The sequence below is a fragment of the Diabrotica virgifera genome, chromosome 1 (genome assembly GCF_917563875.1).
Source record: "Diabrotica virgifera virgifera chromosome 1, PGI_DIABVI_V3a".
In the NCBI taxonomy this organism is placed as follows: domain Eukaryota; kingdom Metazoa; phylum Arthropoda; class Insecta; order Coleoptera; family Chrysomelidae; genus Diabrotica; species Diabrotica virgifera.
In genome coordinates this window covers 261,716,584-261,731,474 of record NC_065443.1, presented here as the reverse complement: position 1 = coordinate 261,731,474, position 14,891 = coordinate 261,716,584, and the positions used below count along the sequence as shown (strand labels likewise).

At 31.9% G+C, this 14,891-nt stretch overlaps 1 protein-coding gene across 1 annotated transcript; it reads right to left on the bottom strand.

Annotated features, from left to right (window-relative positions):
* Positions 1–676: 676 nt before the first annotated feature.
* Positions 677–14,768, bottom strand: LOC114328003 (mitochondrial import inner membrane translocase subunit Tim23). The gene is made up of 5 exons (XM_028276741.2): positions 14,576–14,768; positions 14,281–14,521; positions 13,688–13,860; positions 10,450–10,561; positions 677–855 (listed from the first exon to the last, which is right to left on the bottom strand). Exons 1-5 carry the CDS (start codon positions 14,640–14,642, stop codon positions 846–848), a joined length of 603 nt encoding a protein of 200 aa, XP_028132542.1. The 5' UTR covers positions 14,643–14,768; the 3' UTR covers positions 677–845.
* Positions 14,769–14,891: the final 123 nt, after the last annotated feature.

Sequence of the window (14,891 nt, the reverse complement as noted above, 5' to 3'; positions counted from 1 at the left end):
TAAGTCCAGTCTCATCTGAAATCAAAAAGTTTCTTGTAGTTTATACCTCTGGCTAGTGAATGAACGAAGGAATTTTTATTAGGTAAAGTTGTTTTTGTTTTATAAAAAAAAACTACTCTAAAAATAGTCATTTTTGAAAAAATGAGAATAATTGGTGTCGAAAATGTTTAAACATTAAAAAATGTTCAAATTTAATTTTTTTTAATTCCTTCGTTCATTCACTAGCCAGAGGTATAAACTACAAGAAACTTTTTGATTTCAGATGAGACTGGACTTAGTTATGCTGCCCACCGCAAAAAAGGGCTGTTGTCGAAAAATTGCAGTCAACTCTACAAAAATGAATATTTTTTTGAGAGTACCTTAAGTACTATACTTTTACATGTTCCAATTATAAATAAAAATAATTTTTAGTTTTCGAGATATAATTTTTTTAAATAGTCACTTTTTATCCGCAAGACCTATGTAACCCCTTAAGTACAAATGGGTGAAATAGCAAAATTGTCAGGTCAATTTCTACTTAAAGGTGAAGAGCAAGGAGAAGGACGAACAAGATAGCAAGGAAATGTAAAACCATAAATTTATATACAATAATTTTAACAAAAATTTATGTATATTAATTTTTACATTGCTCCAAACAATCCCTTAGTGCTATTAATATTCAAATGTGAATCAGTACTAAATCATAATAATTTATTAAAATAGATTTTTACAATTTTTTAGAGAGGACATTTGATTCGGGCGAATATTTACAATGGGGCTCGTTTTAAAATTTGTACATGTATTAAATAAATAAAATTTATTCAGGAACTTCAAGACGATGTTATCCATTTCACTATATCACCGCTCTACCTTTGCCTGTCAAAATAAAAAGCTTTAATGAGGGCCAGATGTACCTATAGCGAAAATTCAAGTAAAAACTACATTTAAAAAACTTCTTTCATGGTTATAAAAAGTTTCTAGTTTGATCAAAGTAGAGTAGATTTCAAAAAATTAATCTGGCAGTACAAATTCCTTTTCTCTTTTTACTGCTAAATGTTTGTAAATTTATCGAATCTACCTACATAAATAACCAAGAGATTTTAATAAATTTTATACATTTTATAAAGTTTCTTCTTCTAGTCTTTTATGAGCTTTTATATAATATATTATTCTACTTTTTCCTCTACCAAAATAAAATCACAAAATAATTATTTATTTTACATTTCTACAACGACCTAACACCTTAAACAGATTATCTTGTTTCAAAATAGCTATACATATGTGTAAGTTTGAAAAACTCTTGGTAACATTTGTCGGTACAATCTCCAAACCATAAATCTGTAGTGGTATGGCAAAACTTCATATGTCCGATTTTTGCCAAAATAAGATTATGTGCTCGATATAATACAGTGCGCACCAAAATTAACGCATACTTTTAAAAACCCTGGTAAATCAATTAATATTTCGATTTTTGTGAAATTTAGTTGGGTTGGAATACGTTGTATAAAAGCCCTCGGTTCGGATAATCTCCCTGCCGAACTTTTCAAAAACGGCGGTGACACCCTCCTGAAACACATGCATAAACTGATAACTGCAATTTGGCAACAGAAAGAAACACCCACAGACTGGAAGTTAGGTGTACTGTGTCCTCTACACAAAAAGGGAGACATGATGGTGTGTGATAATTATAGACGCATCACTCTACTCAATATGGCATATAAAGTGTTGTCCAACGTATTGTACAAAAGACTCCTCCCCTACGCCGAACAAATAGTGGGAGGATATCAGTGCGGTTTCCGTCCTAATAAATCAACAACGGGCCAGATATTTACAGTGAGTCAGATCCTTGGAAAAACCCTAGACTTCGGCGTCGACAACTATCACATATTCGTTGACTTCAAAGCCGTATACGGCTCAATTAATAGAAATAGTTAATAGTTAATAGAAACTTGCTATGGTAGAATTTCGAAACCGTTTCATCTTGTCCAATTAACTGAACTTACACTCACAGGTACAGAGAGCATGGTAAAAATCCAAAATGATCTCTCAAGACCCTTCCATTGCAAAAATGGACTAAGACGAGGGTGATGGACTATCGTGTCTCTTATTTAACCTGGCATTAGAAAAAATAATTTGAGAGTCACAGATTACTACGAATGGTACTATCTTTAACAAGTCAGTACAAATTGTCGGGTACGCAGATGACATAGACATCATAGGTAGGTCCACAGAATCTCTGACAAGCATTTCGGTCGTTAAGAGCATCTACACAGAGAATGGGACTAAATATAAATGTTCAAAAGACCAAATATATGTGTTGCACTAGGTCAAGCAACCCGACACCTACAAGCATAATAATTGATGACCTATAACTGGAAGGTGTCTACACCTTCATATACTTAGGCTCGCTGCTAACTAAAGATAACAATGTCAGTGAAGAAATTAAAAGAACAATAGTGCTCTCCAATAAGTGTTACTATGGCTTAAGAAGACAGATGGCCTCAAAAATGCCTAGAAAAATTAAACTGACTGTATACAAAACACTAATAAGACCAGTGCTAGCATATGGTTCAGAAACTTGGTCACTTACACAGAATGACCAAGAACTGCTTAAATGTTTCGAGCGAAAAATACTAAGACGAATATATGGAGGCATAAAAGAACAAGATTTGTGGCGCAGGCGTTACAACTTTGAGTTGTATAGAAGTTTTGGAGAACCTGATGTAAAATTCATTAAGATAGCACGCCTTAGATGAGTAGGTCATGTAACCAGACGAGAGGAAGATGCCATAGTCAGAAAAGTTTTTGACTGAAGAGGGTCGATAGGACAACGAACAAGAGGAAGACCGAAACTTAGGTACCAAGACAACCTAGAAAATAATTTGAAATCTATTGGAATTAGAGCATGGAGAAGAGTTGCCAGAGACAGGAGCGAATGGAGGATTGTTCTGAAGAAGGCTTTGGCTCATAAAGAGCTGTAACGCCACTTATGATGATGATGGAATACGTTGTGCTGAACGTTTAAAGGCGTTTTTTTTCAAGTTTATTAAGTGTTTCTTCCTTTGAAATGAACCACCAGCAGCAATAAAATCGAAATTTGTCAGAACTTCAATGTACAATTTGGGTCAACCCCAAAATCGCAACTGTCATTAACACGCTAAGTTAGGCGTGCAACGTTGATACAAGAATTATAAAAAAAGACTGTGTGTGTACTTTGTACGCACGTAAGAAGTTATAATTCTATTATATAATTTCAACGAAATAAATATACTTAACTGTTTATATTTGCATTTTATTTAAATATTAAACTAACTTTCTTACCTACCACTTTCAAAAAAATTTTATTAAAACTACCAAACATTAAAAAAACCGTGAAACCTCTCGATCTCCAGTCCAATGTTCTACCTCTTATCTGTTTCCTCCCAAGAGTTCGGAGCGGTTTTTTAATTCTGAACAATTCATTGCAACTAAGTACATACTGTCTGTGTGCGCATGCGCGCAGTTTTATGAAATTTTACTCTCAATCGCGCCTAAATAAGTATAACTTCAAAAAGATTAATTGAAATCCAGATCTCGTAATTTTTTGAGCATTATAAAGTGAGTACAAAGGCATACATAATTTTTTTTGTAATTCTACTTTCAATTTACCGTGCATTTTTCGTGGACTCTTGCTGATAAGGTAGGGTCGTTGATGACTAGGGCCACACCCCTCGAGAGGACCCGGTCAAGGCTGTAGAAGGGTTACAACTCCTAATCAAGACCGGTTGACATTTGACATTTCGTAAACTGAGACAAACATCAGCCAAAATACGATAAGAGGAAGACTTGCCGAAAACGACGAGGGTACAGAAGGCCTGGGAAACGCTACGCACAGTGTAACACCATAGGGACTGTACAGTATGGTGACAGCTCGGTAATGGTGTGGAGTGGGATTAATTTGGAGGCTCGTACGGAGTTAGTTAGAATAGATCGCGGGCGGCTTACATTACACAGGTATATAACAGACATTTTAGAAGAGCATGTCGTGCCACTTGCACCATTTATTAGGGATAATTTCATGCTTATGGAAGATAATGCCAGGCCACACATGGTAAGAATTGTGCAGCAATATCGTCAGGAGGTTGGAATTCCTGCCATGGATTGGCCTATGAGAAGTCCTGACCTCAACCCAATAGAACATGTTCGGGACATCATAGGCAGAAGACTATGACAACTTGCACCAAACACGTTAGATGAATTGTTTTTGCGGTTAGTTGAAATTTGGGATCAAATTGATCAAGAAGAAATAAGAACGGTAATTCTTAGTATGAGAGATTGTTGTCAAGCAGTAATAAATGCCAGAGGAGGCAATACTAGGTACTAGTACTTTCTTGAACTTTAAAAATTTTAATTCCGTCATTTATTTATGTTAGTTTGTTTACATGCTTAGATTTATTATGTTATATTGTTTATTTCAATACATTTTTTGTAAAAAAAGAAAAGATATTTCAGATGTTCTAAAAGCAACCTTAAAGCACAAAAGAACAAACAAAAATGTTTTCATTTTAACTGAAATTGTAGTTTTAAAATCATGCGTTAATTTTGACGCGCAGCGTATTTAGTAACATTAATTTCTTCAAGTTGGTAGAATTTGGTATGTATATGGTGAAGGTAAAATCCTTAAAAATGAGAAAGACATAATATGATATTTCAGCTGTGGTACTTATTAGATAGGGCAGAACTTGATGTTACTTGATTTCTTAGGTTGATTACGGTTCATTTTTGGATTGGCTAAACATGATTCAAACTTTCAAAATGCTCTACTGAAAAATTAGGCTACATGGACATATCAACTATTGCCATAACACTACAGAAATGTACAAAAATGACAAATTTTCGTCCAAGTAGTTTAGCACACTACAGCATATTTCAGACATGCGATTCAGTGTACAAAGGATAGGGCCATACAAACTAAATGAGAATTTTCTAACAACGTTGCCGCTCTTACCGTCGACTACCGTGAAAGCTTGTATTAAGGCAGGTACTTGTAGAGGATTATCGCTGTTAACTGCTGTGGAATACTAAAAGAGGATTTATTTATGATAATTCACAGAATGGGCGAAGTATGGCAATCCCGCTTGCAATATATAACCATACTGATTCTATATTTTCAAACTCTATTATTTATATCTTTTCTACCTTTCACTAAAGAATTTTGGTTTTATAGTTTTCTTTCTATAGTGTTTTACTTGAATTTTGGCCAATATTTATTGTTAGTTAAAGAATTAAGGAACTCAAAGATTTATTTCTCTAAATTTTATATGTATATAAAAAGTTTTCACAGTATGAACACAGAGATATAACAAACAAAAAAGATCACAGCACAAAGTACACAAAAAAAGAGTTAGTCCATAAGTTGAACCTATATAAAACAAATTATTCAACATTATACTATACTCTATTCAGTTTTGAATTTTAAGCTAAATAAAACAACTAGCCTTGGAACCAAACAAATGTACAATATGTGCATTATAGTTTTGTTTCTTAAAAATATATCATAAAACACCATAAGTCATAAAATATATCAACTTTGATGCATCAGAGAATCAATCAAACATCACATATTATTTAACCAAAATACTTTTCACTACCATTTTTACCAATAAGGAACAGTTTCAAATAATTGAAATATTAAAACTTTGGTACATGTGTCATCTCTAATGGTCTGAAATAAAGCTTTGTAAATTTTCAACAACTATTATTAGTGTATAAAATACTTTGAAGTAAAAAAAATTTCAAATAAATTACATATCTACTTCTTGTCTCGTGAAATTTCATTTGAATAATCAGATCAAGGAAGTTCTTCCGAAAAACTGTACTATAGTCCCTTCAAAAATATATATTTGAAAAAGAAACATGATAAGCTCCTCTTTTTGCTCTAATTTTTATGTCTGTATTTAAGAAATCATCAACTACATTATACAATGATTATTTGTATTATTTATAATGTTTCAGTTAAAGTATAATTTCATATCCTCCTTCACTTAAAGAGCAAACCCCTTTTTTGATAATCTCATGGTTTTTTAACGAGACAGCAAACCCTGTAATATATTTTTTCTTCTTCTTTCTCATAATTTTAGTGCTCTTAAGAGTGCTAACGGGCATCTGACATAATATAGCATTCAAGATGGCGCCGAACGATGCGCACGTGAAATTACTCCTCTCTGTAAATGATGAGAATTTTAAGGAAAAAGCATTCAAATGTTGCCAGAAAACTACTAACGTTATAGTGTGCATAAAATGTGGAAGTATTTTTCATTTATCTTGTTCATCAAGAAAAAAGCAGAAATGTATAAAGTTATGTGATACTAGAATTGTATGTGAGACATGTGAACAATCTGAAAATCCCAAAGGAAACTCAGTAAGTCATACTCAAGAGGTAAATGCACATATCCTACAGTTGGAAATTGATTTTCTAAAAACAATTTTAAGTGAAAAAGAGGAAAAATATAAAATTTTATTTGATAATAATCAATTGTTAAAAAGAACTAACGAGCTCCTTGAAGAAAAAGTAAAACAAAAAACTAAAGAACCTGAATTCAAGGTAATTAACGTTGACAAAAGAAAAAACTGGACTTCCCCTGGTAAAGATGATAAACAACTACAAAATGTTAATGACCTTACTAATAGTAAACAAACTGAATTAGTAGTGACTAAAATTCCTGCAGACGGAACGCTAGCGCGATCCTCAACATCGACAAACTTTGGAAATGAAGTGCCAAATGAAAAAAAATACATTACATCAAGACAAATGAGTGCCGCAATGCAAGAAGCCAAAACTCAAACTGTTTTACATAATCTGTTGAACACTGAAAATAATGCTCCGGTTCTTTCAGAGTCTTCAAGCAACGGTGCGTGGACACAGGTAGCTCATAGAAAAAAGAGGAAGTTCTTAGTTGGAAGTACCGAGTCACCTTGCAACATTGAGGCTGTTCCACAAATGATCAACCTACATGTGACTCGCCTAAAGCCTGACACAAAACCGGAGCAATTAGAAAAGTTCCTGGAAAATCATTTAGATGGCGTAAAATGCGAAATCCATCAGTCCAAAAAACCTGACATATATGCATCCATGAAAGTGACCATTAGACGAGACTTAATTAAGAATGCATGGAAGCGAGAAATCTGGCCCAGCGGAGCATTAGTCTCGTTTTTCAAGATGAGGAGGACGCTGTCGCATTAGGTGGGTCCTCAAGCAATACAACTATTTCACGTATAGTAAATGACTTTAAATTGAAGTTAATCTCGGTTAATGTACAATGTTTAACAAACAAACTTTTAAACCTTGAGCTTTTTTCTAATGCTGAAAAACCTGACATTCTATGTATTCAGGAGCACTGGTGTAATGAGGATAATATTAATCTTATTTATATCCCAGGGTACACTTTAATAACCCATTTTACTAGAAAAAATAAAATACATGGTGGAACTCTTATTTTATCTAAATCTGGGACAGACAAGTATGCAGTCTCAGTCGTTGATTGCCGTAAATTCTCTGAGGAAGAAAGCTTTGAATGTTGTGCTGTGACTATTTTAATCAGTAACTGTAAATTTCTAGTCATTAATGTGTACAGAACGCCTAACAGCAATCTAGATTCTTTTATAAATAATTGTTTTAATATTTTAGGTCATTTTCACAACCGTGTTGATAAAATTTATCTCTGTGGAGACTTTAATATCAACTACTTAATTCAGAGCAATGAAAAACTTCGATTAGATGATCTTTTTCAATCGTTTGGTTTGTCTCTTAATATCCCAAATATACCAACACGTATTTTCATGAATAACAATAAAGTAACAAAAACAAAAATTGACTACATTGCTACTAATAATATCACTATGAATCATACTTGTCAAGTCAATCAACCCAATATGGGTGACCATCTTGCCATTATTTTTGACATTGTTGTAGGTCGTAATCAGGATAGGATGGAATCTAATATAAAACAGCAGTGTTTTAGGTGTTTAAATGATAATAATTTAGACATCCTAAAACAAGACTTAATGAGGATTGGTTTTTGCGAGGTATACAATGAAAGTAATATTAATAACGCTTTTATCGAATTTATGGATACTTTAAACTTTGCTATTACTTCAAACTGTCCCCTTAAAAGTAAAATAGGTAAGGACGTGCATAAAAGTAAAGGTTGGGTTGATCATGACATATATGCTAGGAGTAAACAATTAAAAAACCTATTTAATGAAGCTAAAAACTCTAATAATAGTAACATCTGGAATGAGTATAAAGCTACCAAGAAGGAATACAATAATCTTATTGCTGAAAAGAAAAGGGAATTCAATTATCTTCAAATTATAAGTAGTAATAATAAACAAAAAACTATGTGGAGTATAGTAAATAAAACTATAGGGAGAAAGCAAAGTACTAATAAAATTAAACTCAAAATTGAAGACAAACTAATATCAGATGATAAAAATTTAGCTCAATATTTTGCATGCCATTTCAATGACAGAAATAATGCACTAAAAAATAGGCTTGACAATAACCCTCAAAACTGTACTTTATCACATAGGTGGACTATAGACAGTTTTGTTTATTTTCCAGTAACATCTGATGAAGTTCTTGATATTATTTGTGGTCTTAAAAATAAACATTCTTTTGGAAATGATGAATTAAACACAAGAATGATCAAACACATCAAGGATGTTATATCAGAACCGCTGGCATATTTAATTAACCTAGTATACAACACAGGTGAATTTCCTGAAAACCTAAAATTAAGTAAAATTGTTCCAGTATATAAAAAATCCGATCACACTTGTATTGATAATTATAGACCTATTTCTTTGTTAAATGTAATTTCAAAAATTTTTGAACGAGCTTACTACACTAGGATCATACAGTTTTTGGACAAAAATAATGCACTGTGTTCAGAACAGCATGGCTTTCGATCCGGAAGATCAACAGAGGGGGCTACTGAAGTATTTATGGAATCTGTCTATAGGCATCTTGATGATGGTCTTCTTGTAGTGGGTATCTTCTTTGATCTTTCCAGAGCATTCGACAGTCTTAAATTTGAATTTGTCCTTAACAAATTGTATGTCCACGGAATAAGAGGTAACATGTTAAATTTATTGAACTCATATCTTCTGGAGAGGAAATTCTATGTTGAATTAAACAAGGAAAGGTCAGACATCTTCAGTGTAGATGTAGGAGTGCCGCAGGGATCTGTGTTGGGACCACTGCTATTTCTTATTTTTGTCAATGACCTACCCGATCATATTACTCATGACCACATTGTAATGTACGCAGATGACTCATCTGTGATTGTATCAGCACATACATATGTAGAGCTTCAAAATAGAGTGTCAAGGGTTATCAGATTATTCCAAACATGGTGTACACAAAACTTGCTACAACTGAATATTGATAAAACATCGTATATACATTTTAGATGTAAACGAAATATGCCAGTTGTGTCTATTCCTGAAATTGTAAATATTCCAAACATAAAATTTTTAGGTGTATTCTTGGACCAGTTTATGAGTTGGGATGTTCACGTTGAATATGTTAATAAGAAACTAAATTGTTCATTCTATGCTTTAGTACAGTTGAAGAGAACACTCAGTATTAAAACTCTCATTAATGTATATTATTCTTTGGTTTATTGTCACCTTACTTATAATGTTACGTTATGGGGTAATTCCACAAAATCAGACACAGTGTTTATTAAACAGAAGAGAATTATTAGACTTATCTTCAATATTCCTTTTGGGCATACTTGTAAGCAAGTTTTCATTAATAACAATATCTTACCGTTGCCTTCCATATATATCTTGAAATCCATATTGTATATTAAGCATAATTTACATTCATTCAAGAGAAATTCTGATTTACATGCATACTCAACTAGGAATGCCAATCAGTTTGTTACTGTTGGTCACAAACTATCCAAATTTGAGAAGTCCACAGATTATGTGGGGGTCAGGCTATATAATCATCTTCCAAATGAAGTTAGATCTTTGCATCCGGTGAAATTCAAAAGAGTTGTGAAAAGTATACTATGTAAACATGCATTCTACAGTGTAGAAGAATACTTAGCAACTAGATTGCTGTTATGAGTTCTGTCTAATATTAATAATTTTCATATTTATCAATGTACATTATGTTAAATCTAAAATTTAAGTGTATGTATAGGTATTTGATTATGTGTCTGTGACTATATTGTGTTGTATATCTGACGTGTATATCCATCTTTATGATGGCAGCTGTAAAGCTATACCAATAAAGTATTCTATTCTATTCTATTCTATATTTTAAATTTGAAATATATATCTTCAAAAGTGTTATAACCAAAAATAACATCTATGACTCACTATGTTTTACGAATATACTTTTTTATGGCATAAATATTTATTTTAGAATCACTATACTCTATATTATCCTTAAAGTATTTTAAAACTAAATCTTACGCTGGATTAAATTGCCGTAATTCTGATAACTTATCCCTATTGACCCAGAGGGCATATGCTGTTGATACTCCTAATCCAATAGCTCCACCCAAACCACATTTTCTAAGTCCAGCTGAAAAAAAAAAACAACAGTATAATGAATAATTATTTATATGGGAAATAAGCCACAATTAAAATGAAAAAAATAATTTTATTAACGTTTCGACGCCCAAATCGGGTGCCGTTGTCAAAATACAAAATACTACTAATGGAAACAAAAATGTTGTTGCTTAGTAAAAAAATTCTTCCAATAATTTATTTAATTTGACTCATTTATATCGGCAATTCAGATACATATGATACATTTTAAAGTAGAAGACTTTAAAATGATATTGCCAATATTTATGAGTTGCGTTCCTGGGACGACTTTACTGAAAGATAGTTCATTCGATTACATGAAATTAACCCCAACTCAAGAATATTTTCAACTATCTTTCAGTAAAGTCGTCCCAGGAACGCAACTCATAAATATTGGCAATATCATTTTAAAGTCTTCTACTTTAAAATGTATCATATGTATCTGAATTGCCGATATAAATGAGTCAAATTAAATAAATTATTAGAAGAATTTTTTTACTAAGCAACAACATTTTTGTTTCCATTAGTAGTATTTTGTATTTTGACAACGGCACCCGATTTGGGCGTCGAAACGTTAATAAAATTATTTTTTTCATTTTAATTGTGGCTTATTTCCCATATAAATAATTAATCATAAAAATGCCACAAGGAAATAGCTTCAGAACAACCGTATAATGAATATTTGCCCCCCTTTCCCTTATTTAACGTTACTCCAATAACTAGTAAGAACCATGTAATATAGGAATCTCAAATAAGGACATAATCAGGACTGTGTTCGAATAAATTCATTTGAATGTATAAAACTATTTAAAAATATTTTTTTCTACAACCATTTAATAACATGCTCATTATTCGCTATTTTTTAATAGATAATAGCACCCATTATTTACCCGTGAGTAATAGTTCATTACTCACAGGCTGAAGTTACTCACAGGCTAAAGTTAGATTCAAATGGTGCATGCCACTTTTAATATTAATCGTATATAAACTGCAAATAAAATTACTTATGGCTGGTTTCACCAACGACAAATAGTAGTTTAATCTATGATTAAAGTTATTTGACCAATTAAATGACATTTCTCCATTTTACTAACGTCAAATAAGAATTATATTATTTAATTATCAGTTTCAGACACCTGATTCGTGGGTTTTTTGTGACATCACAGCTTGTCGTTGGTTAGAAATTAATTTATTGTAGAATCTATACTAGAAATCTTGAAAGCGAATGAACTATAGCTTAGTACTTTTTTTTTATTTATTTATTGACGGGATACCACCCAATTAACTATACATAAAATATTACAATAATTATTATCTAGTGATACATTAAACATAAATATAGTGAATATGACAAAAATTGGTGATGCAGCCATATAGAAAAAAACAAATATTAAAGTAAGATTAAGATTAAGCACATAACAAATATAAATCACCTAAATTATAAACATTTTTTACACACTGTCTACAAATGTTTTCGGAAGCGCACAGCAACAAATCAGTCTATTCTATTTCCATTTAGAATGATTCTACTCGGTGGAGAATGAATACCAAAGTTGCAGCGATGAAATTTAATTGCAAAATTTTGAGATGATTTAGTGACTCTAGAGGGAACATTAAAATCAATTAGAGACAGTAGATCATTGCAATTTATTTTAGAATTCAATAGTTTATGTAGAAACAAAACATCAGCATAAATCCGTCTAGAAGATAGCTTAGGAAGGTTTAATGTATTTCTAATTTCTGAGTAGGAATGGTCACTTAAAGGTTTGTGTAATTTAAAACTTAAATACCTAAAGAATTTATTTTGAACTTTTTCCAGATTGGCTATATGGACTTCATAAGTGGGTGACCAAACAACTGAGCAATACTCAAGAACAGATCTAACTAGGGAAATATAAATCACATCTGATGGAATTAATATTATGCAAACATCTAGAAGTTCTGATAATGAAGCCTAACATTTTAAATGCCTGGTTATTCACATAATCAAAATGAGCACAAAAATTTAGTTTGGAATCTAATTGAACACCTAGATCTCTCACAGTTGATGTTGATACAGCCTTCAGTGGTTCTTCAGCTAATTTGTAATTATTGTAAAAGAGGTTGTTAATTCTTCTACAGAAACTAATAAAGTGACATTTTCCAACATTAATGCTTATTTGGTTCAATTAGCACCATGCCATAATTTTATTAATATCAATTTGAAGTATTTCACAATCCGAGATGGATTCGATAATTATAAAGATTTTTAAATCGTCAGCAAATAGCAGAAATTTAGAGTTACTTTGAGATTAATGTCATTAACAAATATATTAAATAGGAAAGGCCCTAAGTGGCTTCCTTGTGGAACACCAGATTTTTCAAGTAAGGTCTAACACTTTTCAAGTAAGGTCTATATAATAAGCTATAGTTCATTCACTATCAAGATTTCTAGAATAGATTCAAGAATAAATTAATTTCTAACCAACGACAAGCTGTGATGTCACAAAAAGCCCACGAATCAGCCGCCTGAAACTAGCATCTTATCTTATCTTGAAAGCGAATGAACAGGTACTTATCAGAAAACTATCTTTCCAACGTCTTGTCCATAAAGTCAAACAAGTTTTTAAAACACACAGCAAACAAGAAATGACAGTTTAGGATAAGTAGAAGAAAAAGAAGAGATAAGTCAGCAAAAACAGAGAGGCGAAGTAAATGGAAAGTAACAAAATGGTATAAAAAGAACATCCAAGAAGTCCAAAATGTTGAAAATCTAGGATGACTGAAAAAACTAGATTATAAATATAGAACTACAACAGGAATAATAAAATTGTTCTGAAGCTATTTACTTGTGGGATATTATGTAATTTAGTATTTTATTTGGGAATAAAGCCAGAATTAAAGTTTGAAATTAATTTATTTAAAGTTTTGACTTCCACTTCCAAAATCGTAACAAAATATGAAACATTAATTTATTAATGTTTTGTATTTTGGTAATGATTTCTGAAGTGGAAGTTGAAATGTCAAATAAAATAATTTCAAACTTTAACTGTGGTTTTATTCCCAAATAAAATAGTAAAAGGAATAATAAAAATAAATGTATAATTATCTTTATTAAAAAAAAAGTGTTGTTTGTTTTTACCTGTCGATTTATATAAACATCCAGTTGCTGTGGCAGCTACAATTGTATTAAGATCATCATCAGTTCCTCCTCTGGCCCAAGAAAGTATTACACCAAATGCAGAATATATCACAGCAACAGATCCAAATGTATTTGCAGTAGCACTACCCTTCTTCATAATGTAATTTATCAACCTACAAATTTTAGAAACAGTTATAAAAAGAAAATAACCTTAACCCGTTCACTACCAAGTGACTCATACATGAGCTACATCGGTTTTTCCTATAGACCAGCGTCTCAACAGTGATCTGGGAATCACACTGCACATAACAGCAATTTAAACAGCTAAAGTCTGTGAGGACGAAACTTAAATACCTATCCTCTTGGTAGCGAATGTGTTAAAAAACTGTTTTTGTAAGTGTTATCAATACAGTAGTTTTAAATGTTCTCTGCTACTGGACCAATTATAGTAAAAATAAGCAGAGACATGGGTATGTTTAAATAAAGCTATACTAAACTTGACTAAACTAAATAATGATTTAACGTTTAGAGACTTTCAATAAAATCTACACAGCATTGTATTTAGAATAATTTAAAGTTAACATGAAACTTACTGTGTTCGTCTAAGTTTTCCAGTCTGACCTGCCAATGTAGTGGCTTTTAACCCATTATAAAACCCTGAGGCACCTCCTAAAGCTGCTCCTATCATGCATGATCCACCAATTTGTCCAAAAGCAAGTTCAAATCTGCCTCTTTGTTTACTGGCTCCATCCAAGAATATAAATTCTGGTTGCGCTTGTGGTAGATATCCTGGGTCATAATTCAAATACGGCGAAGAAAAGGGGCTTACTTTACCTACAAATTTATGTAACATTGATTTAGGTTATGACGCATTTCATGGAAACTTACCATGAAGTCCTGATCTGCTAGAATAGTTTGAGGAGTAGACGTCGTTGCTATCGTTTAAGGAAGACATACTGTGAGTTTCGACTATTTGTTTTTAAATTTTTGTGGTTTCTTTTCCTGAAATTAAAAATAAGAAACCTATCGCAATGTCAGATGGTTCAAGAAGGTTTGTTTGTTTCCGGTATTTCGAAATTGACATTTTGATACTGAAATAAAGTTAAAAATATTAATTTCCATACGAGAAAAAGAGACAAATGATATCACTCCATGGAACCTGTAAACATGAGAAAACGAACCAAATTGAAGTTAGCAAGGAACT

Coding starts and splice junctions, on each gene's coding strand:
- LOC114328003 (XM_028276741.2), bottom strand. CDS start 14,642: ATGTCTTCCTTAAACGATAGCAACGACGTCTACTCCTCAAACTATTCT. Junction 14,522..14,575: donor TAGCAGATCAGGACTTCATG/GTAAGTTTCCAT, acceptor ATAAATTTGTAG/GTAAAGTAAGCCCCTTTTCT. Junction 13,861..14,280: donor GGAAAACTTAGACGAACACA/GTAAGTTTCATG, acceptor TAAAATTTGTAG/GTTGATAAATTACATTATGA.